The 27,609-nt window shown below is 44.7% G+C and overlaps 1 protein-coding gene across 22 annotated transcripts in view; it reads left to right on the top strand.

Annotated features, from left to right (window-relative positions):
• Window positions 1-1,998: 1,998 nt before the first annotated feature.
• Window positions 1,999-27,609, top strand: part of picalmb (phosphatidylinositol binding clathrin assembly protein b) — a 38,649-nt gene continuing 13,038 nt past the window's right edge. For 3 of the 22 annotated variants that reach the window (XM_035384928.1, XM_035384930.1, XM_035384929.1), the window contains exons 1-13: window positions 2,013-2,665; window positions 16,071-16,213; window positions 17,171-17,246; window positions 18,158-18,260; window positions 18,561-18,654; window positions 19,612-19,723; window positions 21,076-21,182; window positions 21,572-21,613; window positions 22,795-22,806; window positions 23,014-23,099; window positions 23,952-24,075; window positions 24,971-25,098; window positions 25,489-25,574. In XM_035384928.1, coding sequence (XP_035240819.1) covers window positions 2,536-2,665; window positions 16,071-16,213; window positions 17,171-17,246; window positions 18,158-18,260; window positions 18,561-18,654; window positions 19,612-19,723; window positions 21,076-21,182; window positions 21,572-21,613; window positions 22,795-22,806; window positions 23,014-23,099; window positions 23,952-24,075; window positions 24,971-25,098; window positions 25,489-25,574 — 1,243 coding nt within the window. In that variant the 5' untranslated portion in view covers window positions 2,013-2,535. Of the gene's footprint in view, window positions 2,666-16,070; window positions 16,214-17,170; window positions 17,247-18,157; window positions 18,261-18,560; window positions 18,655-19,611; window positions 19,724-21,075; window positions 21,183-21,571; window positions 21,614-22,794; window positions 22,807-23,013; window positions 23,100-23,951; window positions 24,076-24,970; window positions 25,099-25,488; window positions 25,575-27,609 lie in introns of all 22 variants that reach the window. The other 19 variants (XM_035384923.1, XM_035384921.1, XM_035384938.1 and 16 more) reach the window with 16 other exon arrangements.

The raw sequence follows: 27,609 nt of genomic DNA, 5'->3' as shown, positions 1-27,609 counted from the left end.
TTAAATTCACACAGATAATACAGAAATAATTATATAGATGCATATAGGTGACACTGGAAAAAAATACTTTCATCACACTGAGATGAAAAAATCTGTGCATTTTCTAAAAGCTCATTATTCAGTCAGTAAACAACTTTGCTCCAAGAAGAGAATACAGAATATTGGATAGGTTTTTCCCAGCAAGAAACTGGTTAGTTATTTTGATTTATAAGTATATTACTAAATTTGTTATGGATTTATAGGTAATGATACTAGCTTTAGATTATTACCAATGCCTGAGAAGAATTCACAACACAGCATAGCCGAAGATCCATTGATGGTATTGTGAGCAAATACCTAATACCATTCACAGCACTGCAATAACAACTACATTTCACTAGGTGGCAACCTAACAACAATATAAAATGAAGCTGGAACAAAATGTTCCTGGAGACCCAGCCTCACTGCTTTCTTTATGGCTTAATATTAAATAGAAACTGTTTATGAAAACTAGAACTGGAACACTTACGACACTCTTCGAGGGAATGTACCGGGGTGTTTCAGAAGAACATAAAAAATACAAATATAGAATCAGGAACCAGAATCAACTAAGAGGAATCTGCACACGAAACCAAACGATTTAAAAGAGCACTTCACAGCTGCCCCCATAAGGCTATAATCATAGTTGGGAGGCCATAGTTGTTGCCTACTACTAGCTGGGCAGCAGACAGCTCATCATATAATGATCTCATGTGTATAGCTGAAGTGCTACACACACCCGCTCCCTCCATTGACCCTGTGGCTAATTGCATTACCCCTCATGGGACTCCTGGGCACAGACAGTACTGGAATGGCCAGGATTTGATTCTAGATCGTGTAGGGTGTTAGCGCACTGGGAACTGAGTGTGCTTTGCTGGACATGCTATCCAGGAGGCCAAAACTTCCTCTTTTCCATGAATGAGGCCTTGGCAAAAAGGGAAAGTTATGTTCAGCTTGTAGTAACTGTAGTAACATACGCTGTTTAATAGTTTCAAATAAGGAGGAAAAAGAATTAATTAATTAAGTAATTAATTAATAAACACAAACACAGCTTCCAAGTAAGTCTTCAGGAATACCTTAAACATGACTGTTATTTTCTACCAGATTCATGAGGGTAAAGCCCTCATCATTCACACACACACATACACAGACACACACACAAACAAAGCATGTTGAAAAAGAAAAGAAACAGATCCAAATGCCATGTCTGATGCATTAATGGTCACCAGGGCGATGTACTTGTCTAATGGCCTTTAACCACTTAAATGAACATTTTAAAGGAAACAAGACCAGGAAACCTAGTATATGGCTGGACCTAACACACTTGATCCGGCCGACCAATGGTGTAACTTCATAACTCAGCCGACCAATGGTGTAACTTCATCACTCAGTCATAGACATTCGCGTTTGTAGGACTGGCCCCGCTGTTGCGGTCCAGCCAAAAATAAATACATGTAGAAGCTGCCTGAAAATATATGATCGTTCAGTCATATTGCATTTACATCTACTTTGATACTTTATACTTATTGAACAGCAAAGAGTATATATATATATATATATATATATATATATATATATATATATATATATATATGTGTGTGTGTGTGTGTGTGTGTGTGTGTGTATATATATATATGCAATGTAAGAAATCAGTCTAATCAATTTTAATTAGTAAGGCTTCAAGATTCATGGAAACCCAAAAAGAACTGAAATTTTCATTTTCAAAAAATGTTCATTCTTATTTAGAAATGCAAAGCACGGCAGGTCGGATTCATCTGCCGTGCATCCATCCCTTCACTGTACCTTAAAGTTGCAGCTAACTTCCTGTCTGCCATATTGACTCTGATAAATGAATCGAAGTTAATATTAAATTAGAACGTTTTTAGGACCTCAATAGCGACGACTTACCGTTTACTGATCCTAGATCAGCCTCGTTTTTACAGAATTTCTGGGCGTGAGGATTAGGGATGCGTTATCTGATCCTGGATCAGCGCTTAGAGGAGCCCTACCCGGCGCATGCTAGCCTAGCCAGATATCTCACAAACCTTCAGGTCAGCGGAGGAAACAGGGCCGCCATTTTCCTCCAAGCCTCCGGTCCATTTAAACCCAGCAGGGGGAGGCGAAACAAGAGAGGAGAAAGAGACAGAAAGAGAGCGAGAGAGGGGGAGTGAGAGCGTGTGGTACAGGGTGAGGAAGAAGGAAAGGACCTTTAAAAAGAGGAAGAGGTGGATATGTGTCTACCGAGTAAGTCAGACGTTCAGTGAGAATCTGCATCTACACCACGGTGGTGCTTCCCTGGACTAAGGTTGTGGATACAATTGCCTTTTCCCTTTTATTTGGTTCTTTTCTTTTCCGCGAGCACGTCCGCTGTTCGTATCCCCCCTCTCTCTTCCCCGATTTCTTTATTTCGTGTCGGGTCGTGAAACGGTGGAAGCACAAAGAGGAGACTGCCAGCAACATTCTGTCTGAAGTGGAAGGATATATTCTGCATTTCACTCATTGCACAAGAAAGCGAAGATGTCTGGGCAGAGCATAACTGATAGGATAACTGCAGCTCAGCATAGTGTAACTGGGTCTGCGATATCCAAAACAGTATGCAAGGCGACCACGCACGAAATCATGGGTCCAAAAAAGAAACATTTGGATTGTAAGTATCTCTTTGTCGATGGTTTGCTACATGGTAACGGTATCTATTATTAGTTTTCCGCTGTGCGGTACAGTGGCGAGTTATATTGAGGACGTGGATGGGACCAGCCAGGGCGAAGTGAGGCCTAAGTAAAATCCAGATATAGCAATATGGCATGTTATCAACCATAACAAACGATTCTGCATTGACGCCCTTGTTTGGTCAGTGCGTGTCGACGGGCACACGCAAGATTTGATTACTAGGCTAGGTTATTTAGAAAACACCAGTGAAATCTACCATTCGAACTCAAACAAATTCTGCAATCATTGTTTCCTCTGAATGTCAGTGCAGATTCGATTGACACCCAGACTCATTTGTGTCTCAAGTTGAAAACGGAAATATGCATTTCTTGATCGATCACGTAGTTCAGTTTCAGTTTGACGGTGATTTCGAAGCAGTGTTAAATACTTGATGATTATACACATATGACATAGTGAATTTATTTTATTTTTGGATTACTACTGAATTAGATATACCGCAGCCGTTTATTTCAGTCGAGGGCAAGCTATACTGGGAAATGGTTAATATGAGAGGATTCTGTAGGTCACATTATGGAACAGCAAGTTCTGGCGATATTGATCTGACGGATATCAATAACATCACAATAAAAATGTAAAGTGCCGTAGATGTACAACCGGATTATCTCCTTCTTGGATCAACCTTGTTCCCATCAAGAATGAACAATCCGATGTTATTGCAGCCCAGGGAAAGGGGAAAAAGTATGCATTATTTTCTGGAGGAAAGTGCAGCCAATACAAAGCCAAACAATGGCCTTGTACATTAGTGCTAACAGAAACCAAAGTTGCTGCTAGTGTTGGTACCTAGTGTGTAAGTTTGTGGTGTTGGTGCCAGGGCGTGAAATTAACTTTTTCATCCACTGGCCGGAGGGGCTTGTGGATTCTAAAAATCACCAGCCATTTTTGAACATTTTATCAGCTACATTACCTTTTACAATATAACACAATCTGGTTGGTTACCTGCCAAAATGACTGCAAGAGTAGAAAATCTTATCAGCCACAATCAAAACTTTACCGGTATTTCATTGGTAGCTGGTATTAATTCCATACCCTAGTTGATGCAGTCAGAATGAGTTCTGTGCCATGTAGGATTTGTGGTATACATTTTGCTTAGTGATGTACATAGTGGGAAATTAAATATTAAAGTATTTACAACACACACACACAGACAGTTGAAACTTGTATGAGGGGAAATGAAACTTTCTTAAATTAGTCTCGAAAAAAGTACATTGTGGCTAGACTCAACAGTGCCTCACGTCTCTTTTTAAAGTATGAACAGACTGAATCTTGTCAGATGTCTGGATGGAGAAAGGTTTGGTTCACCTAATAGAGTGCCTGAACAGAGAGAGGTTTATTTCACCCGACTGTCAGATGCCATGTTTGATGGTGATGGAACACATTAAGGTTCGCAGCTAAAAAAAAATTGAGACGCTCCTCTAAGTCCGAACCGTGCCTTTTCAGGGCTTTGCCAAACAACCAGCAGCACGTGTGTACGCGGGGCCTTTGCGCGGTACGGCGTATTAACACGTCTCAGCGAGGCTCGGAATAGGGCTCTATTTTAGGCCTCGGCCAGGTGCTCTGAGTTTCTGCTGATGTTCTCAGAGCTGCGCACCAGGCCGTTGTGTTTACCACGGTTGTGAAATTGTAAAACTGTTGATCTTCATTTGTTTTTTGTTTTTTTTTCTCAAATACCTTATAGCTACTAGACAGAATGAAACTGGGCACACAACTGCATGGCTGCAAAGCCCTCTTACCAAGCAGCCTGCGCTTAAATTGAGTTTTGAATTTCTCACACACTGTTGGTAGAGAGCACAGTGTTCCTTAGTAGTTGGAGATGAGTGACAGTTCTTGTATTGTCAATCAAGAAATGGGGGGTTAGCTTTTGAATGGTGTTCCCTCAAAATGTGAGGTAATGTGTACGTGCTCTGCTCTAACCCTTCGACTTGACCTGTAGCTGTGATACTGCATCATGCATAACTCAGAGCAATGTTATCAAATCCTTTTTTTTTTCTAGAGACCCAACACATATTTGAGAATTAATGTCTGCTACCCACTTGTTGGACCGAGTCTGCATAACTTTCTTAGCTTATGTACCTGTGTTTTGTAGTTCTTTTCACAATTGCATGCCTACAACTGGACAGCAATGTTAAGCTTAGCTTGTCACACAGACTGCCATCTTCTGTGCATTGAGTGCATCATGTTGACATCAAGAGCGGATGTTTAGTTTGTGAGGAGAGTTTTTAATTATTTTTTTTTTAATTTTAATTTTTGTGTAGGGTTTCCGGATGCATTAAAGTTTCAAGCCATGTGAGCTAAGAACGACTGGCATGAACTATGGGTAGGATGTTAGTCATTGCTTGATTCTAAATGCTGACCCTTTTGCAACAAACTGTAAGATGTGCAGTCCAATTTGTAGTAATTCTGCAATGTGCATTTTGCTAAATGGACTATTGTTGGCAAATTGCAGCTTTTCCTGATGGCAGTTTACCAAATCTTTACTTTCGGGCACTATTGTTATTCATGAAAATTCATTTTGTTGTGAGGAGTGCTAATCAGTTATTTCAGAATTAAATGAACATTTTTAAATGGCATCAGACCTTGCTGTGCTGTGTTTGGCTTTAATAGAAGAATCATGTTTGTCTATGTCAAGTGCCATATCTCTATCTCCGATTATATGAATGTTTCAAAGAGGTTGAAGATTGACAGTGTAAATACAGCTTTTCCTGTTCCACTTTAAATAGGAAAGTAAATTGCAAAGGTTCCCAAAGTAATTTTTTAATAACAACAAGTTTCTATATGGCACCTTTTTTATGAAGTAGCAAAGGATTTAATTCACAAAAAATATATGTCCTGCTCTGAATGAACACAGTAACACGTCTGGTGTTGATCCAACTCTTAACAGAGTTTAAGTCCTCTCTGGCCATAGTGGACTCATGAACTCTGCAAGAGTTAATTTAACACTGAACATTTCACTGTGTGACTGCCCCCATCTTGACCTGGAGAACCATGTGCATTGACCAACAATTTTTTCAGCCCCTGCCTCTTCATAACAATCAGTAAATCTTGGTATTTTTGCATGGGACCCATGTGACTGCTTCCACCAACAGCTGCTTTATTTTGTGGTTCAAAATGAGGAAGTGCACCATGTCTGTTTGATTTAAGCGTTTAAGATGTAAGATCACAACTATGTGATTAGAATGTTCTCAAGGAAACGTTCTAATGCTGATGTAACGGTTACTACTAGTAATTGAAAGGAGAGGGGTTCTAGAACACTGACAGAATTTTGAAGAAACGTTCTAACCAAAGGTTAAACGGATAAGAGTCGTGGCTGACAGGACAGAGCAGTGCTCATATTTCACAGACCCTCTCTCGTATGAATGACGCGGCAGTGGCACAGAGACAAAGATTTTTTTAAAGATATCTTGATCACTTGTCAGACCTGCCTTTTGTAGACGTGTTTGCATGGAACATTCATGTCAGGGATCATTACTGGCCCAGATGCAATCTGCATTTCTGAACCCTTTCATTCGGGCCACAAATGCTAACGAACATCTGGGTAGTCTGTTCCCTTTTACTGTTTCTTTTAATGAGAAGTATGCCTGTATGTTTTCCTTCGTATATTTGTACGTTTACAGATTTGTAAACTTTACTTTGTCCTACTTTGCAGTATGCATTTACAATGAAATCAGATGTACTTATGCAGAGCTGCTTAGCACACCTTAAACTTTTATGTATTAGCCATTAAGGTCACTGTATCTACTGATGCAGTTCCTCTGATGTAGTTACCAGCTACGCTCCTCCAAGTGGGTGCTTTTTAATGTTCCCCGGGTTTTGACAGATCTGGGGAAAACTGCATTTTCCTACTATGCACCTTGGGCATGGAACAATCTGCAAAAAGTTCTAATATTAGACACATTTATATCCTTTGAATATAGGCTAAATGCATCATAAAGAATGCAGTGACAGAGACATGTGGTTGTTTTTCCTGAGATTTGAATAGCCGTTCTTCTGTATTAATTGTGGATTTTTGTATATCATGTTGTATATGTTCCATTTTAACATGCTGTGACGTTATACGGCTGCTACCTTGGCCAGGTCTCTCTTGTAAAAGAGATTTTGATCTCAATGGGACTTCCTGGTAAAATAAATGTTTAAATAAAAAAAATTGTGGTTCAGCAATTTGCTAAGGATGCACCACCAGTGCTGTACCAGGATATGAACTTACCGCTGTTGAGTTCACAAGCCCAGTTTGCTAACCGCCGTACCGCACGGTGTGGCTTTTGTGAAGTTTGAAGTAGTGAGTTCAGTGCTTGTTGCATGGCAAAGCCATTTCCAAAAAATGGCTTTGCCATTTCAAAAGCCATTTAAAAAATTTAGCCTACTTCTGTGCCTGTATCATAATGGGTGTATCAGCGAGATTCGAGAAAAAACAAAACAAATGCATGACTCTGTTATGGTTTTTACACTGTAGTCAAACTTTGTTTTTTTTTATGTTTGGCATAGCACATGCAGCAATTGGCATCTCTTAGCCTAGTCATTTGAGTAGGTTTTTTGGAATGTTTCATTCAAAATTCCAAGTTGGTATTCTACATCACCATTGCTCTCAGTTACCAGTAGTAATTGTTACATCAGTTTTAGAATGTTCAGTTAAGAACATTCTAATCACTTATTTGTGATCTCACACCTTGAAGAGTTATTTAGCTAACTGAGCTAATTTTAGGTGTTTACAGTGACATGATGAAGCCTCATTTTCTCGAACCTGACCTTTAGTGGTTATTGTCTTTCAGTACAGCTATGACGACACTGCAGACAACCGAGCAAAGGCAGTCATCTTGTTTCATTAGTGGCAGATGTACCCCACATTTAAAAGTGGGCAGCACACGGCTGTTGGGTGGGGTGTCTGACTAAAGCACTCGTTTATAGTGCAGCGATGCAGCCCGCTCTCCTGAATTGAACCCTGAGAAAGTGCCAGTGCTGCACTTAATTGCCAGTGGCTTGCCTGAGGAAGGAGGGTTGCAGTTGGTGGCATTAATTCACTGCATTACTATACCCTGACGAAGGCAAACTGCCAAAGAATGTCAGTGACTTAAAAAAAAATAAAAAATAAAAAAACAGATGGGAAGTGTGCGATTTTCATTTTGATTGTATGGACCGTTAATCAGCAGCCTTTTTGGGCGTGCCCTCGTACTATCTTCCTCTCACTCCACTGCACACCAGTGATCTCTCTGTCCAATCAGGTGGCTGCATGGTCTGTGCAGTGCTTTGGCGTATAGTCTGCTGAGTAAAATGACATGGAGGTGGTGAATGACAGGGACAGAGGGAATCCCTGCAGCCGAGAAGTACAGCCATGATATGCAAACGTGACCGCCCGTTAGGCAGGTCTCCACGTCTGCCGTGCTTGTTGCCATGCTGTGCAGCTCTTTTTTTGGCTGGACCGCAACAGCGGGGCCAGCCCTATAAACGCGAATGTCTGTGACTGAGTGACTGAGTGATGAAGTTACACCATTGGTCGGCCGGTCCAGCCATATACTAGGTTTTGACCTGGTCTTGTTATGTTTGGGTAATGTGTGCTCGTCCTTCCTTTGAAAGTGTGAGCGCTAAACTGCGTAGCCGGGATCCTGGTGAGTGGACCGTTGTCTCGTAGAGCATCGTGCTCAGAATCGGTGCATGAATCTGGGTCTGTGTAGGCTTGAGTAATTCAGCGGGGAGGCTCTTGCAAGATAAGGGAGGCACTTGTTTCTGGGTGTTTCGCTGTAGCACAGAGGACAATATTGTGGCACAGTGCTGAGGCGTAATTCACATCTAGGCGCACATTAAAGGAACACGTTGGGATAGTATGTCGTCCATACTGAACACTGCTGCTCGATGGTGGCTCTTGTGTGTGTGTTGCTTCATGTTTAAGTGATGCAGGGATTGACAGAAAGAGGGGAAAATGTGCTAAACCTGTCTAGAGCATACAGACTATTATTCCCATAATAATAATCATCATAATAATAATAATAATAGATATTGCATTCCTTTGCTTTAGGATTGTGGCCAGTATTACCAGGAATCATTTTGTCATTATTGACGCCCAGAAGCTGTAATCACCAGCCTGTTCAAAGCTGTAGGCAATTAAATTTGTTATACTGCTGTGCAAATCTGAATCAAAGGAAAAGGTCATTAATCGACATGGGCTTTGTATGATGGGACTCCAGTATCCAATCACCAAGAAAAAAAAACCTGCATATATTTCCACTGTGTTTTTTATTTGTGTGAGTTCGCACGTGCTGTAATCTTTACATTACTTCCGTCACATTTGAAGTAAGAAAACGAAATTGGTTTACTTCTCCTTAAATGCAGAGCAGGATATTTACAAAATAAGAAGCGCGACTCTGTGGCTAATGGAGTATCCTCTCAGCGCTGCGTTAAATGTCAGCCAGTTTAAATGGGAAATGGCTTTTCTCCGTGTGAAAATGTTCAAATTTGCGATGCGCAACTGGCCCGAGCCATTTTGACGGTGTTTGAGAGTCACGTGACGCCCGCGGACATTATCGTGCCATTTAGCGGGCGCGCTCATAAAAGCTGATTTACGACGCATGACGGCGCAACATAAAAGTGATTGAACTCGAGAAACAGATTTTAAATAAAAGTCAATTGGTGTGCAATCAATTTAAAACGGTTCAAGCCGAGGAACTGTTAACAGTGTAGGGAGCAAGCTCATGAATTATTAGGAGAAGAATTGTGCAGGTTATCAGAACAATACAAGGAGGACTCGGTTTAAATGAGTTTAAATGAAAGAAAATTGACTATGTTGGTATCTGACTCCAAACATCAGTGTCTAAATACGGAAGCACTCTCATCCTACAGAATGTAATGAATATATTTTAGTACTCTGCGTCATGCTTTGCCAAATCATTCCATTTGTGGGTATGGTTGCAGAATTGCAAGTTTTATTAAGGGTTGAGCTTTTATGCCTATCAATAAATTCATGATTGGTAAACAGTTAAACAGGTAAAAATTGTTTAATAAAATCAGCTGCTTGCACAATTTATAAGTTAATCACTTCTCATTTTGTATATATTGGAATTTGTGTAGAATTTGTGGATTCATTGGCCTATTTATATTTGTTTGTGCTTTTGGGCACAGCTATTTGCAGCCTCATTGAGTTGCGGGGAGTGACCCTATTAAAATGGGGTTAGAGCAGCCATGGGCTCTATTGCACAGGCTCTCTTAGGCTCCCCAGTCTCACTAGTGAACACAGGACTGTCGGCCCCACTTGCGGTCATCACTGAGCTGAAGGAGCAAAGTTTACATCAACAGCAGGAAGCCCCATCCCCCCCCCCCACCCCCCACCCCATAAACGGAACAAAAAGGTTACAGAGTGAACCCTATCATGAGGTTCTAAGCTTGTGTGCGCTGTCCTTAAATTAGTGTGACCTCTGGCCAGTAAGGGAAGTAGGCCATGTTCAACGGGCCGGACATTGCGGGGAAAGATACTCAAGTGTAAGCGTGACCGCAAATGTGCAGAGAGAGAGTACACAGAGCGAGAGAGAGCATGACAGCAGTCAGAGCAGTGACCAGCTCAAGGCTCTGAGACTCACTTACAGGATGTTACGGCACCCCTGCGCTTTCCAGGAAGCCACAGCGCTCCGCAGAATCGCAGGGAGCCTCGACTTCGACACGCACGGCGGTGATGAGTCACATCCTGTCCCCGCACCAGCCATATCGCAGAGCCGTGGCTGGCCACCGCTCCGACTGCAGTCGTGCTCTCTCTCGCTCTCTGCACAGCTGCGGCCATGCTTACACTTGAGTATCTTTGGGGGCGACATAGCTCAGGAGGTGAGAGCGGTTGTCTGGCAGTTGGAGGGTTGCCGGTTCGATCCCCCGCCCTGGGCGTGTCGAAGTGTCTCTGAGCAAGACACCTAACCCTTAATTGCTCCCAACGAGCTGATTGGTACCTTGCATGGCAGCCTTTCACCGTTGGTGTGTGTGTGCGTGTGAATGAGAGGCATCACTTGTAAAGCGCTATATAAATGCAGTCCATTTACCATTTACTGTCACTGTCCTCTGCCTTCGCGCCTTATGTAACTGTGACAAAGTTTACGCGCTCGTCATTATTCCCGTCAAAAGTCAAGCGTTCCAGTTACGATCCAGCCCATGTAAACACCTTACTGCAGAAGCCAAACCCTTGCTAAGACCGTGTGAATATAAAAAAAAAATCGAAATAAGATTGCTTTCTTATGCTTCTAATCTGAAAATACAAAGCCGTTAAACCCCTTATTCCGTTGACAACTGTTAAACACGGTCTCCGCGTGTACACATTCACAAGGTGCTGGGGTGTAAGTCGGCCAGCTAATATCCTGTGAAAAAAGTTGCAGCCAAGCACGAAGCTTCTGGGCGTTCCGTTAATTCATTTCTGTATTAACGGAATTAAACATTGTGTAGTACACGGATGGCAGAAAACATCCAAACAGGTTTGTGTAAGGCTGTTGCAGACAGAATGAAAGATGCCGAGAAGGGCGTACTACAGAGCAAATCAGAAAAGGGAGGAAGCCCTGTTGACGGCAAGCTGTGTTTCAGGTGCTCTAGGCTCACCCTGTTCTTGTTTGGTGCACCCAAAAAGTCAAAGGTCGTTTGTTATTGCACCCCCCTCAATAAAACCTTTTGTGCATGCCACTAAGGGAGGTTATAAATGTTGAGTGACATCTTCACCGCAGGTTTTTTTTGAATGATCAGATTCCTGAAAATGCTGTGTTATAATTTTTATTTTATTGACAGGGTTTTAGTTTGCTACTCGGCATTGAGGTAAATTAGCCTGCATGTAGACCTCAGAATAGTGGCCAAAGTGTGGTTTTCTTAAAGAGAAACTTTAGCACGGATGTGTTTCTACAACATAACCATGCCCTGGCAAGATTAGTGTTGCATGCATAGTGTCATCTCTTCTGATATTTATTTATTTATTTTCTTGGCTTGCCTGTCTCCAAAAGTTTTCCAGTGGGAGAAAATTTTTTAGTGTTTGTTGTAGCTTTAATGTAATTTCAGGGGTAGTCTTAGTTAACAATGTAGGCTACTTGGAGAGCTTTAGAATTTAGCTTAACATTAGCTATGCACTAGCTGGTAATGTTTCTTTTTCTTCCTTTTTTTTGGATGATTTATATACTGTAGGAAGCTGAACACAGATGTGTTATTGTGCCTTCTGGACCCAGAAACAACGTGCCTGTGGATTTTATCACTGAGACCTAGAAAAGCTTTAATAAGATGTGTCTGCCGTTGTTTGAATACATGTGCAGGATCAGGACACAGCTGCTGCTGCTGTATTTGCTTGTTATTTTTACAGCCTTGCTTTTACAACCTTTGGAGTACTTTGAACGTGTTTGTGTGTTTTTTGGGGCAGTTATTGGCGCGGATGTAGTCAGCAGGTTTGGTGTCGGGTGCGGCTTGTCTGTCTACATGTACAGTAAGCACACGGGCGAGTTGTCAATTCTAAAAAGTTTATAGAAAAGCAGTATGAAGGCAGCATGTGCCACTATAGAGATCAATGACCACAGTAAGCCCACAGCTGCTGTACAGTGTCAGTAAGAATGGGCGTTATGAGAAACATTAGTTTCAAGCCTACATCGTTCCTTCAAGCCTCATTGAGCTGTCTATAGTGGATGTTTAGAAAAGGGTCAAATTAATTGCTGTGTTTTGGTTATGGTTTTTCCACCTGTGTGTTGTTGCTATGGTTCCATTGTGTCAGAACAATGACAATATCCGGACACGAAAGCGTTAATATTGTTCAGTTACTTATTTATGGTTCTCTTTAACATAACGTAACATGACATAACGTCTTGGGTTACCCTCCTCACAGTAGTATTCAACCCTTCTGCTCTAATCAAATCCAATGTTCAGAATATTGGCATAAACCACATGCTGTAGTATGGCATAGAAAAACTTTTTTTTTAATAGTATGGAATAGAAGATAGTACAATTAAGATTCTTCAATTAAATTGTCTACTACTAAACCAAAGGCTACTTCTTGAGCAGGATGCAGATGTACAGCACTGAATATGAATGAACCCTAACTGCTACATCATATGGGAGACTTGACTGTGAAATTGACTTGACTTGTCTGTGCAATTACATCGGTCACTGTATTGTCATACAGACATGGCTACGTATTTCTCATTGATATCTGGTATACAGTATACTTCCGTCCAATGCGATGCGGTGTGATGTGCACCGCTGGAATATTACTTTTATATAGAACTAAAATTTTCAGCATTCAAACGCACGTGTGCGAATGAGTGATGCTGGCGTGCGTTGACTAAAGGTTGAGTTTCGGGGGCGTTTGGAGGAGAAGCGGCGTGGCGGCTGTGCGCTCACCCGGGTGGCGGCGTAGAGGCTTCCGTTCGGAGCGCCGCTGCAGCCGCCGATGCGGGTATCCCGTGTCGGCGTGGCGAGGGGGGCGGACGGGAGTCGATGGGGTCTCCCCTTGCGAAGCAGAGGAAGTGGAGAGCATCCCACGGCCGACTTAACGGCTTCCTGTGCGGGCCACGCGGGTCGGACAGCCGGGGGCTTGTCCGGAAAGCTTACCCAGACCTTCTCGGTCTGTGGGCAGCACCCGCGCCCTGGAATGATTCGGTCCGAACAATTTGTTTGTTCGTTTGTTTATTCGGTTATTGATTGATTTATTTATTGATCGACTGCTATATGTTCAGGCGCCCTGAGTTCGAGAAAGATATTGGTAATGAATCCATTCCTTCTGCCTAATATGAAGGCATGTAGAGGAGAGGCCATAAGCATGCACCCTGTATGCCCAATAGCAAATTATAGCTCATGCATAAGTATACAGGGGTTCAAATGAGGCATAAAGAATGGCTGTTATATTTAATAGCATACTGCTGGACCTGGAAAGGAGTGCACTAGAATCCACATTCAGTCATTGGCTGCGGAATGCAGTGGTATGGGTTGACGTCAAAGAAAAAAAAAAACTTTAAACCAGGCAAATATTAAATTCCTAAGCAGTTTGTCATTTTTAAAATGGTTTTAGTTACCTGTTCATTTGGCTGAGATACTTTGAGACGTCTGTATCTTTATCATGTGAACAGTAGCATAGTTCTGAGAAGAACATTCGAATATCCTGACTGATGACGCAAGCGGGTCTTTCAGCCTATAGGCTATAGGCATGTGTGCCATCACTGTCACATGCTGGCTGCTTGTATATTAGCAGCTATGACATCATCCTCTTGGGAAATCACCTCTTGTTCTTAGCAAAGCAGCCACAGGACATATTTTTGTCTGTTCAGCTTTTTCTGACCATGTATGGTCTGTGTTCCTTTGCAGCTGTGAACGCTTCATTCGAAGTGTCGAGCTGGCACTAAAGAAGTCCGGCTATATCTGCCTTCTGGTGAATTTTGACCTGCGGAATCGGGCGGGGATTCCACAGCGTGTCACTTCCCTATGGCAGGAAGATGGAGCGATCACAGGATACTTTAAAATAGTTACCTCATCTTCTCTCAGGTTTGACCTTCAGTGAATGGCTGAAAAGGTTCCTGCCCAAAGGGGAATTTGGAACAGAAAAAAACAGTCTGAAAACAAACTGACCTAACAGACCCTTATACAATTAGTATTGTTTTAATCGCTGGTCTAATCTTATTTTTCACCAGGACCCTTCCCTCCTAAATGCCATCTTATTCTCCTCATTAAATTCATTAAATATACATGCATGGAGTTAAATCCAGTAAAGCTTTCTTGATTGAAATGTGTGCTTTCATCCAGTCATAAGCTACCACGCTAAAGGAGTAGCCCGTAAAAAGGCCATCTAAATGCTGTTCTGGCTCGTGCGTTCCTTTTCTCTGACTGTAGCTGAAGATGTTGTGTATACAGGAGTCTCACAAAGGAGCTCGTTGTGACTTCCGAGGTCTAATTACCAGACACTGTTTTGACAGCCGACAGGTTTTTGGAGGGAGCACCAGACTGGCCTACTGAGCTGCCCTCCTGTGTGGACTGGACGGCTTGAATTCACAAGCGAGACACTGGCCCTGCTGTTTGTAAACAGTCTGTTGACCTGAAAGCTCCCTTTGTCGCGTGGCTCGGTACCAGGCCCTCTGTGCTGCGGGGACAGCGCTGTGAGCGCGTGCAGCGGAGAGGCTGGGCGTAGCCGAGCGGAACTGAAACGAGCTGAGCTCTCAGATTGGAGTCAGCCAGCGAAAAGAGCCGCGCACAGCTGACCTCTGTCTTTAGCGTGCTGTTCGGAACGTCATCCGGGTCCCGAGTACCGCAGGCGCGTTAAACGTATGCCAGCGCGGGACTCGTGGACGGGTTACCACACCAGTTTTTTCTCTGAAAACTTTGTTCTCAGTTTCTCTCCGCAGTGGGAAGGTACACATTTTCCATACAACTTGGTAACTGGGTTTGTACATCCCTCACAAAAAAGTGTGTAAGTATTGACTCGAGAGCCCCTGTAATTTTTGTCCTTGTGGTTTAAAATCTGGAATAAAGTGTCTGCTTCGAATGAGGGGCGGGTGATGCATCATAATAATTATTGCATATTTTTGGGCGCAATAACTTGGCAGCAGGGACGCACAGCCTTCTTGTAATCATGTTATTTATTTTTGTCAATCACATGGACGCTTTCTGACCTTGCTGCTAATTGGCTGTCTTGTCAACATCCAATAGATATCAGTGGTGATGTTTTTTTTTTTCCCCCAGAAGCATTTCACATGGCCTCTGAAGTTTATAACCACGTTAGGTATGATCAAAGAAAAAATATGTAAAAGAGCCAATGCACCACATGGTGGGCACTGATTGTTTATCATGCTGAAAAACCTTTGATAACCGTCAATATGTTTCATCGCACTGCCCTGCTACATATATTAGAAATGGCAATGAGCCTCACTGGCTGGTGTTTTCACACCTGCTATTGGTGCAGTAAGGCTTACAGTGGGCCATTGAGACACTCTGCATATGCGTCACAGTGGGACCGTTTCCTCGGGGAACTGAAAGCATTACGTTTATGAAACCACTCCGAAAGGTTCCACACCCTTCACTTATGACAGAAATCAGGAAAAGAAAGGACCATGACATCACTTTCTGATCCGATCAGATTAGGACCTCATAAATTCAGTAGGAGTCTTTCCCAAGAAACCAGGTAGTTATTACTTGGTGTGGGCTAAACCTGTGAGTGCCTGGTCCAAGATCTTTTAAGCTTAATTTAAGTAGCCTATGCAGTTTTCTTTCTTCAATATGCCCCTTTAGTTTCAGTATCATCATTTTGGGCCAGTTTTGACATGGACGGACACAGGCCTGTCTCATGCGGCCTGTGACTTTGGGCTGAGATAGTAACCCTCCTGTTCCCCATTCCTCCCCCCCCCCCCCCCCCCCAGACCTGATCCAGTGCACCAACGAGATGAACGTGAACATTCCCCAGCTGGCCGACACCCTGTTCGAGAGGACCACCGGCACCAGCTGGGTGGTTGTGTTCAAGTCCCTCATCACCACGCACCACCTGATGGTCTATGGAAACGAGGTGAGCTCTCCTCTTCCTGCAGATATAAGGGGGGTAGGCTTAAAATATTCACTTAAATTGATGATTTTTCTTTCATTAGTATTCACTAGAACTGGAATTACGAAAATATAGGGGTGCACCTGATCATGGTGATCATGCGTTTTTATGGCCGGTTCCGATTGCCGATTTTACAAAAGCGAAACTTGATTGTTGCTTCTCTGTCATCGCCCAGCTTGACTACAAGTTTAGAATGTCAGTAACCTTGCAGGCTACCGCACAGACCTGACCACTGTAGTGCTCCCAGTGCCTCTTGAAGGAACTGTTGAGCCCACCTTTGGTTTGGGGGACCTTGGGTTGAGCAGGCAGTGTTATAGAATTTGTCCAGGAGTCATGGGGTAAACCACCACCGCTCTCTGAAAGCATGCCCTGTTGCCTGTTCAACAGCGCTCTTTCTTTCTCTACCAGAATCATGCCTTTTTTTTCTCCTTGCCTTGTTCTCTGGTAACTGTTTTCCCACAAGCAGCATGTCTAATGTCTTTATTAAATGTCTTATGGATTTTATGGATGTATTTAACGAGATTTAATGAGATTTGCCATGTGCTGCAATTCAAGCGAGGAGAATAATGCCTTCTCAGCCTGCTGGCTGCGAGTAGCTTGCGCCGCGGATCTCCACACGGTCTGAGGCTGAGGAAGAAAGTGCGTCCGACACGAGGTTCTGGATTCAAATACTTCTCTGTGCTCTGTTGATCTTGCCTGGTGTAATTGAGCCAGCCAACATGACCAGAAGGCAGGGTTTGCACTTTCTGAAAGTATTTCATTGGTTCCGGTACACCAGACAGGATCAGTAAAGCGTAGAAAAGAATTTGAATCCAAAACAAATACGTATTTGACCCCTGGTCTGTCCCTAAACGAGGTCCAAATGGTGCCGTTTTATTCAGTTCTCCTCACTCTGCGACGTCGCCCGTCTCTCTCTCACAGCGCTTTGTCCAGTACTTGGCCTCGAGGAACACGCTGTTCAACCTCAGTAATTTCCTGGACAAAAGCGGGTTGCAAGGTAAGCGAGGTCATCTTTTCTCTGCTTTTTGTTTCTCCTCATTATGCGTCCGCCTGGGGCTCACGGGCATGCCTCAGTTCTGTCCAATCAGAGTCCAGATTGTGCTCCATGACGGATGCCTCAGCAATGTGGCTATCTAGAGAGACCTAACTGAAAAGAGCACTCTACCTCTCCTACTCTCTTAGTTTTCTTCATTTTTATTTTTAAAGGTTCATTTATTTTGTCATTGCTGTTGTGTTTTTCGTTTTTTGTACATATAACGTATTTCTATACATATGGATGTGAACGATAAACTGAGATGGGCTGAATTTATGGTTCTTCTCTGGAAATGTTCTGTTCTGTCTGCCTGCCCGTGTGTTCCTGGTCCTTGTCATTTTTTGAGAATTATACTTGGTTACCTCATTGCAGACGCCCTTATCTAGAGCAAAAGACAATGCAAACGTGTGCAACGTGCATGGGGCAAACTGCAGTAATTCCCTTGGGGGCGGGGGTGTATAGTTCCTGCACTCGCCGTCTCTCTTGGAAGTGCAGACTCCAGAATATACAAACTAGAGCGAAGAAACGCAGGCTAACGATATGTGGAAACAATGCCACGAGAGTCTCTTTCGCTAGCCTCTGTTCCCACCTGTTCCATGCACGGTTCTAGGCAGTTCGACAGGTTTTTCATTTCACTGAGGTCATTGCAGCATGCCAGCCTCTAATTACGGGCTTGTTTTTATTTTTGGGGCTATAGTTCCCGCTTTCTCTGTTTTTCTGGTATTGCGAGCGCTTCTGAGAAGTTCTGAGAAATTCCCAGAAAGCGAGCGGTACGAACGGCTCCCGCGCGGCATGAGCAGACAGCGCCCCGCCTGTGCACGGAGAGGATCTACCTCAAGCTAACCTTCCGCTCCGCCAACTTGTTCCCCCCGCAGGCTACGACATGTCGACGTTCATCCGGAGGTACAGCCGGTACCTGAACGAGAAAGCCGTCTCGTACAGACAGGTCGCCTTCGACTTCACGAAAGTCAAACGAGGGTAAGAGGTCTTCTCAGCTCCTCGTCAGCTGGGGCAGCCCACGACTTCTTCCTTTTCTTTGTTGCCGAGAGTGCTCTGACCACTCCCAGGAAAAAAGTTTTCAAAAGAAAAATGTTCCTTCAAATACAAGTACCTCTTTTCTGTTGCACCTCTGTCAATGACTGAGGGATTTTGCATCTTTAAAAGGCTTGAAATTGTTGCGGTACTCTCTCTCCCCCTCCCTCTCCATCCTGTGTTGTTCTTCGTTGCGAGGCTGCCTTTGAAATGCTTTCTTAAGCAGTGCTGCGTTGTCTCTTGCAGGTCGGACGGGGTCATGAGGACCATGAACACGGAGAAGCTGCTGAAGACCATCCCTATAATCCAGAACCAGATGGACGCTCTGCTCGATTTCAACGTGAGCGTTCGGCTGCCTGCGGTTCTCTTCCCCACCCCCCTGAGTAAAGCAGGGTCTGAGGCCTCCGTGGGGAGATGTGAAAATGCTGATCTGTGATGCATCACACTTGTTCAGCCAACAATCTATTTCAGTGTGAAATTTTTTGCTTTACTATTTTACTTCCTTTGTAACATTTGCCTCGGTGACAAAGTATCTCTGCTGGAAGGCATTGTTTTGCATTTTCTTGTACCACATGCCTCTATTCAAAGTGCATTACACAGTTTATAAATGTACCCATTACTAACAATATGCATGTAGAATATAGTATGGCATGTAGAATATAATACAGCTGGGTGTGTAGTGCATCAGTTCAGACCTGCAGTGAATAAGGCAAGCATTCATGTTGCGTAAATAGTGTTTTCTTGTTACGGTTAAATTGAACTTTTTATGTTCAATATAATGTTATACATTATTTTCTTTATATGATGTGCATATAATTAGCATAATACTGACCATAAGACATGTAACTGTGAAATAGTTAAAAGTTGAGAACAGATATCGCATTTATTTCAATGAGCTGTACCAGCCCTATGATTATTGACTTACTCTATTGTTATGTTAAGCTTGAGCTGCCCAACCCTGTTCCTGGAGATCTACCATCCTGTAGGTTTTCACTCTAACCCTAACAAAGCACATCTCATTCAACAGCTGGAGATTTCGTTGAGCTGCTAATTGGTAGAATCAGGTATGCCAAATTAGGGTTGAAATGAAAACCTTACAGGATGGTAGATCTCCAGGAGCAGGGTTGGACAACCCTACTATAAGCCTCTGAAGTACAAGGCCAGTTCGTTCACTGTTATATATGCATGATGTGTGCATTTTGCTATGGCTAGGAAGCAAGGCTCGTGTGAGATTATGTGGAGGGTGCACTGTGTGTACACTCCGACTCAGTGTGTTCCGTCTCTCCTCCCTTCCCAGGTCAATGCCAACGAGCTCACGAACGGCGTCATCAACGCCGCCTTCATGCTTCTGTTCAAAGACGCGATCCGGCTGTTTGCCGCGTACAACGAAGGGATCATCAACCTTTTAGGCAAGTGCGAGATCTCCGCAGGCTACGCGGCTGATACTCCATGTAGAGTGTTCAGGGGAAAGAAGCGCTCTTCTTTTGGATGGCCTGTTGTTGATTTATTCCTGGCCTCTTGTTGCCAGGGTGCATATTCCACATTACTCTCAGATCCCTTTTTCTTAATGAGGGTATTTAACACTCAGTGTTTTTTTATCATAGCGTTTGATTCGTAGATGCTTTAGTAAAGGCAAAAAACAACAGTAACATCTTTATGTATGGTTTAAATCAATGGTATTTTTTATCTTCATTATTTAAGATTTGAACTGTTCTTCTTATTGTATAGTTTCCTGGTAGTCCTGGTCAATACGCTTGTCCATCCCAGGGAGATTGTGCAGCGTGTGCAGTCTGCAAGCCCAGCCGCGGTGTAAAGTTTCGGTTTCAGTGAAATATTTCCGGCGGTATTGTGGAGTCTGGATTTTCTCCGAGAGGTTCAGAATTTGATAACACGCATGATGAGACCAAGAGAATGGAGGGAGGAGCTGGGCTGCAAGGTCACCGTGTCACAGAGCAGTGGGTGCACACAGAGAAGCTACGGCTCAGCTTTGCTTTCCGTTAGCAGTGTGTGGGAGATGGGTAGTAAGACAGAAGTGCTGGGCTTATTACAGCTCTGGAAATGGTTATAGGGTCTCAGAAGTTTTGATATTGTCCATGTTTTGCTGATGTTCTGGTGCCATTCCTGTGCTCAGTATATTCATGTCTATTCTCGTGTCTGTCCCCTCCGTTCCCCCCCACACACTCGCATGCGCACGTACACGCACGCGTGCACACACACACACACACACACACACACGCACATGTGCACACACGCGTGCACACACACACACACACACACAGAGCCTCGCACACACACACACTCACATGTGCACACACACACACACACACTCACATGTGCACACACACACACACACACTCACATGCACACACACACACAGAGCCTCGCATGCACACACACACACACGTGCACATGTGCACACACACACTCACATGTGCGCACACACACATGCACACACAGACATGCACACACACACACACACACTCACATGTGCGCACACACACACACGCGCGCGCATGCACACACAGACATGCACACACACACACACACTCACATGTGCGCACACACACACACACACACACGCGCGCATGCACACACAGACATGCACACACACACACACACACACACAGGCATTTACATTTTTAAGTTGCTAAAGTCTGTCAGCTCAGGGAGAGCACTGTACTGATAAATCTGACATGAAGCTCCAAAGCAGTGACAGGTTTAGTCACCGGTCACAGTTCAGGACTGATGTTTCTCCCCACAGAAAAGTACTTTGACATGAAGAAGAATCAATGCAAAGAGGGCCTCGACATCTACAAGAAGTTCCTCACTCGCATGACGAGAATCTCTGAGTTCCTCAAAGTCGCAGAGGTGAGCCTCCGCCGTCCCCTCACCGCCTGGAAGGAATGTTCGTCTTATCATTTACCGATTGCCCTCGAACATTATCTTAGTTAAAACCAGTTAGTGGAGTCTGCTGTCTCCGCATATCTCATCGCATCGCTGGAGGATAGTTAGATTACAGATGACCTGTTGGGGCGACCTGTTAAACTATGAAAAAAAAAAAAATGAAAGGCACATTCCCCAAAAGATCTGGGACACATTCAGTCTGTCATCTCCAACAATAGTGTGGAGACATTTTAAAGGTAACAGTGGCAGGACATCATGTACCGAGTACAAAGATGTAGAAATAACAAGATGCTTTGGTATTTTTCCCTACCCTGCTTTTCCCCCAAACCTGTTCTCGCCTTTTCTGTCTGCAGCAAGTAGGCATTGACCGTGGAGACATACCGGACCTGTCTCAGGTAAGATTCTGTCATTCCGCCTGTAATGGAGGAGAGGACAGGTAGGGTGGCGTGCTCTTTCACCTTGAGCTTTCACATAGATGCACACCGTATTCTCTGCCATTAGAAATGGAGGTGTCGCACTCCCAAATCCTCACTGTCTCACTCAAAGGGTTCTGGTGAAAACCATGGGCTCTGCTCTCTCACTCCCTAATGTTCGCTCGCACCGGCCTTTTAATGCATTGGGAAAATCTTTATGCGCTGTAATTGGCGGCGGCCAAATTGCCGTGCCGATTAGGGTCGGATCGATGCTAACGATCGCCGTCGGCGAGTTTGCGGACTCCTGCCTTCACCAGAACTCTGGTGTCCACAGCACAGGGACACAATGGCATGACTGCGATACTGTAAATCTCCACTCAAGTAGGGCTTCTTTGACTTGAGCTTTAGCATTTTCAGTCTTCTTGTGTCTGAATTCAGTCGCCATTTGTCCTTAAGTTTGACCTGCAAACAAATGAAAGTGTCAGATTTTTTCTCATTTGCGTACTCTGTTTGGCATGCCAATTTTGTTGATGGCTGAACTCTGCAAAAGACGTATGTGAATGACCTCCACCGGGAGAAAGAAAGAAATTTAAAAAAAAAAAAAAAAAACTCTTGGATTTAATCATGTGAAACTTAAGGACGAATGCTGATTGGATCCAGCCTTGGTCTTGTTGAATAGGAGAGCTCACTCAGCACCTCCCTAGCTTCTGTGATTCCACACTGCAGAGAGCACAGGGGATCCCGACGCATGCAGTCAGGGGATTTCTCCTCTCTTCTCACTTCTGACTTCTCCTCACAATGTACAGCAAATAAAGGTGTTGATTCAGGATCATGGCTTGGATAACTTGCTTTGCAGCTTATTCTGTTCCGCAGTAGCCTGTCTTCAGAGAAGGGGCAGGAACAATAAATGTGTATAATGATGTTTACGAACATCTACATTCAGGGACTGTATGTTCTGCTTTGTGTTCAGAAGTTCTTGCTAATCAAGTCCTGGGCCTCATTAGGGCTAAACAAAGCGGCATTGTCATACTGAGGTTTTTAATCCTAGTCAGAACTCATTGGTAGGGATTTAGATGTGTATCTGGAGATATACGCCATCGCTACCGAATCTGACTGTCACCACCTTTATGTTCTGTATCTTTTTCTTCTCTTTGCGTCTTCAGTTCACGGTTTGCGTAAGTATCTTCCCTCACTCTTCCTCTCCGTGTTTACATGCATGTGTGTGTGTGTGTGTGTGTGTGTGTGCGTGTGCGTGCGTGTGTGTGTGTGTGAGAGTACTGAGGAAAGTGCTCGGTTCCTCTGCACGCTGTGTTCCTGTGGTGGTCTGTGAGCGGTGCTGGGGGGAAGCCTGTGCTGACGGGGGGCTGTGTGTGTTCTGGCAGGCCCCGAGCAGTCTACTGGACGCGCTGGAGCAGCACCTGGCGTCCTTAGAAGGGAAAAAAGTCAAGGACTCCACGGCGGCAAGCAGGTGAGCTATCCGCAGGGTAACGTTCAGGTTCAGGACAGGAGTCAGAAAACCGTAATGTTCAGTTGAGCTGCATTGTTCGGTTCAGACCTGGGTCAAGTACATATTTTTTTTGGCTTCAAATGCTTTTCTACACTTTACTGACTGAGCTTGTCTGGTGTATTGGAACCTATGACATACTCTCAGAAAGTGCAAAACCCACGTTTTGGTCCTATTGGCAGGCTCAGTTGCACCAGGCAAGATCAACAGAGCACAGAAAAGTATTTGAATCCAAAACCAATACGTATTTGACCTAAGTCTGGTTCTGTCCGTCTCAGTTTGAGTGAATGGAACCCCCTGCATTTCTTCCATTTTATTCAATCAGTAAGACCTTTGAATGAGATTGAAGGTTACATTTGCTATAGTTAATCTATTAATATAATTAACGTTATACTGAAACATTCTTTCTGAAAGTTCCTTTCAGGTGAAATGTTTGAACAGTTCATTAGGATTTTTCCCCCATTCCTTTGGAAGTTTACATAAACGAGTTAAAGTTTGATCGTGATGAACGTGCAGATTTTCTCCTTCGGTGCTTTGATAGACGCGCATTAACGCTCCTGCGCGGTTTCTTTTTTTAATTAAGGCAGTTTGAACGAACCCGAGATCGTTAAGTGAGCCCGCGCGTGCGGTTTATGGAGCTCGGGGCTTTTCCACTCCGGAGCGGCAGCGCTGAACGACGCCCGAGCGGCGGCGGGCGCTCGCTAACCGCTGCCGGCGGCCCGCGCTGCGATCGCGAGGGCGGCTGGTTTTCCACCGCGCTCCGAGCCGTTGAGCCGTCTGAAACCCTCCGTCTCTCTTCCTGTCTGTCGCGCCCAGGGCCAGCACCCTGTCCAACGCGGTGTCGTCGCTGGCGAGCACCGGCATATCCTTCACCAAAGTGGACGAGCGGGAAAAGCAGGCGGCCCTGGAGGAGGAGCAGGCTCGGCTCAAAGCGCTCAAGGTACCGTACCGACGCCTTCGGCGCTTAGCCGTCCCATCCCCTCCCCTCCCCTCCCCTCCCCTCCCTGCCCCGCCTCGCCGGGCCGCTCGCAGTGTGACGTCCCGCTCTGGAGCCTGTCCACTCCACTTCCCCGTCCGTGTCACATCAAGGCCTCCGTCCAATCAACGCTGTCCTTAATCTTTACTCACAGATAAACGAGCTGTTTGCTCCTGGAAAACTGTTTGACAGGTTTTACTGAGAGTGACGAACTCAGGGCCCGTTTGTGGAGAGGTTTGTGAAGTGTTTGTTAGTAAGTCAAAGCTAAGGACAAGTGCTTGTTGAATCCAGTCTTGAGTCTGAAATGGCCCTGTGTGTTTTTGTGAGAGCAGCATTTTCCTGCTTTACCGTAATGTTTTTGAAAAAATATTCTTGCAAGTCAAAGGAAGTGCTCAGATGTTCCACTGCATTGTTGAGCTATTTTCTATGTTGTGTATATGTGCATCGGTACGGTAATGTGGTGATGTTACTTTCTGAAAGGTTGTGTGTATTCTACACATGTAAGTTATCCATGTGCAAAGTTTTCCATCTCGTGCCTCTTCGAGTACATCATGGGGACCTTAAACCAACATAGTACCAATTTTATTTTTATTGGTCAATGTATGGGTGACATAAAATAAATGTACTCCTTTCTACATAGGTCTTTGTTCGAATTAGGAGCGATAGGAGTGAAGGCATCAGTGAGATGCTGGGTGAGACTGAGATGGAGGCTTAAAATGAGGGCTCTTATGTGGGGTATGGTGAGACTGTGGGTGTGTGGGTGAGTGCATAGGGTGTGTTGGTGTTTGGGTTAGGGTTATGGTTGAGGGGGAGTCGGCAGGTTCTCTTTGTGTTCCTGAATATGGCCCCTTCCACCTAGGAACAGAGGCTGAAGGAGCTCTCCAAGAAGCCTGCCACCACTGCCTCATCGCCCGTCTCCACCAGCGGGGGCAGCATCAGCACGGCCCCCGCCATCGACCTGTTCTCCACACCGAGCACCTCAAACAGGTCATTACTCGCCCTCTCTGCTCCATGTTCCCCTTCCTCCCATCAATCCAGGCTTCCCACATGAGCCAAAGTCCATTGCATCATATCCTGGAAAACCCTCAGATCTGAACATGTAAAGGTCTTGTAAATAGCTTCTGCATTTTGGCAGAGGTCCTTTGAAGTCCTCGTATGTTACAGTTTTTTTTTGGAAATTGCTGCACCGTTTTTATTGGTCCTTAAATTCAGACACCAGCCTTTATTGGACTTTGCCATAAGCAAATGGGGAAACCTGACTTCAAATAATCGTTGAGCTTCTTTCACAGTAACTTGTTTAAATGAACTTGTTTTATGAGAAAGCTTGCGTGCGTCTGTTAGGGGGTTGCTGGGGTAACGGTGTTTTTTGTTCTGCAGCTCTTCCAAGATGCAGAGCGACCTGCTGGACCTGCAGCCGGCGTTCCAGCCCTCCACGGGGCTGCCCGCGGCCTCCACGTGGGGAGGTAGGCCGCGCTTCTCTCTGACGGACCCGCTCTTTACAAGGCCCGGTCCTGTGTGCCATACTTCTACTGTGCCTGCTTGCATTCATGTGGTCGTCCTTTATATAACTGACCCTCAAAGGCACCGCAGTGCATTGCGTTTGTATTTTTTGCTATTTAAAATGGTTGTAATTTGGACACTGTAAAATGTAGGAAGCCACCTTGTTGATATAATATCACACAATGCATGTTTTATGTTGTCTGACCTTGTTCACCCTTTCATTCAAAAATAGCCCTTTTTTTACTCAAAATATTACTCTGTAGATTCTGATCACATGTATATACTCACGGTGGGATGTCAAGACCCGACGCCATTTTATATGGAGCTTTTAATGGCAGTCCTGTTCAAAAATAATGCCTATCCTTTAAATGGTGTCTCCTTTTTCTAGCGTTATTAAAGTTCACATCTGTATGCGTAATATTGAGATGAACCGGAAGCACATTTGTCCACATGTATGTGTACATGTTTGTATTCCCTGCCTCCAGTTTGTTTAAACGTCTCGCTAGCTCGTTAAATACGGCGCCAGCCTCAAAGTGAAGCCGGCTCTGTGAGACATGCAGTGCTAATGCGCCCTTGTGGGAAGGTATTGGCTAAATAAATGCAGCGTAAATGGCACAGGAGGAAGTGGTGAGCTGTATTACACCACAGAGGGGAAAGAGGCTATAACTACATAAAGACTAATCTGGGCTGGGGGAAACTGGGGCCTGTAAATTGCCGGTGGGCTCTAGTTATGGTTCTGTTAATGGTACACCGTGGACGGAAAGGCAACAAGCACTTTTACCGACATTAGATAGAAAAGGGGGCGTTTTAGGTTTGTACCAAACGTATTCTGCTATGTTTTGAAAATGTTACTTCATAAATGGAAAGGGTTCAATACATTCAGCTGGGTCCTGGTTTGTGGCTAGGATAAATGGAACAGCTTAGTTTAACACACGTCTGTATTTCTTTGCTCGTATGATGATATAAATGATGTATCGTCAGCCCCTCTGGAAGTGAGATGAGAGCATCATACAGCGCGTAGCTGAGCGTTTGTAAATGACGGAGGGCGGGGCCCGCAGCAGGGGCACAGCGCGTAGCTGAGTGATTACGGCTCTGGGCGTTGGCCTGAGGCTCTTAGTCATCCCCGTTGGGTTTCCCTCCGCTCAGCCGTCGAACGAAACGCCTCGCCTCAGTCGCCCGCGTTTAACAATAGAAAAAAAACGCATCTCCGCGAAACCGATAAATCAGCGGACGACTTACGGAGCCGTAAATTTGGCCGGCGGCTCTCTGCGAGGGGTTCCGTCGCGTAAATAATTTAAGCTCGGGGGGTCATTCATTACCCTCGCGCGCCCGTCCTCCTCAGAGGCGCTATATTACCTTTTTACGTTTCCCCGCGAACTATCGTTTCATCAGACGCATCGGCGAAGCCGTAAAAGCGCTCTTCTGCCGATTTGATAAACGACCCTTAATTCGGTCGTCCGGCTCGACGGCTTAGATGTTACCGATGTCCCCGGCGGGGATTGAGAGATTAGCCTTCGGTAGCCTTCCCGCTGCGTCAGGACAGACGGTCCCACGGCGAAGCCGGACCGTGCCGTTCGACCACCCAGAGAAACACAGGATTAGAACACACCGCCCTGCGGAGCGGAGATGGAGGTTTGGACACAGTGTGGGGGGGCGAGTCCGTGTACGCGTCAGTTCTCGAAATGTTACGAGCACACATTAGAAAGGGAGGCGTGCGGTTGTTTAGGCGAGCGTAATATCATGAATGACTCGAGGACTATCGCCGCTCGACACTGGGTCATTCCTTTTTATAAAAGTAAAGCGTAATTAGGTGTAAAATGATGTGGTGCGACACTGTGTTTGCTGTAGCAAGTGATCGCATCCAAACGCTGAGGTATTGAATTTTTCACTCCACCCGCTTTTGAGTGCTAATGGCCTTAATGCCTTTAAGGTCAGGTGAGGTAGAGCGTAATTAGAAATCGCCCTGATTAATGATGGTGTACATTTTTTCCCTGGATA

This window comes from Anguilla anguilla, chromosome 12 (assembly GCF_013347855.1).
Source record: "Anguilla anguilla isolate fAngAng1 chromosome 12, fAngAng1.pri, whole genome shotgun sequence".
Classification (NCBI taxonomy): domain Eukaryota; kingdom Metazoa; phylum Chordata; class Actinopteri; order Anguilliformes; family Anguillidae; genus Anguilla; species Anguilla anguilla.
Note: the sequence above shows the minus strand (reverse complement) of the source record. Positions and strands in the feature narration are given on the sequence as shown.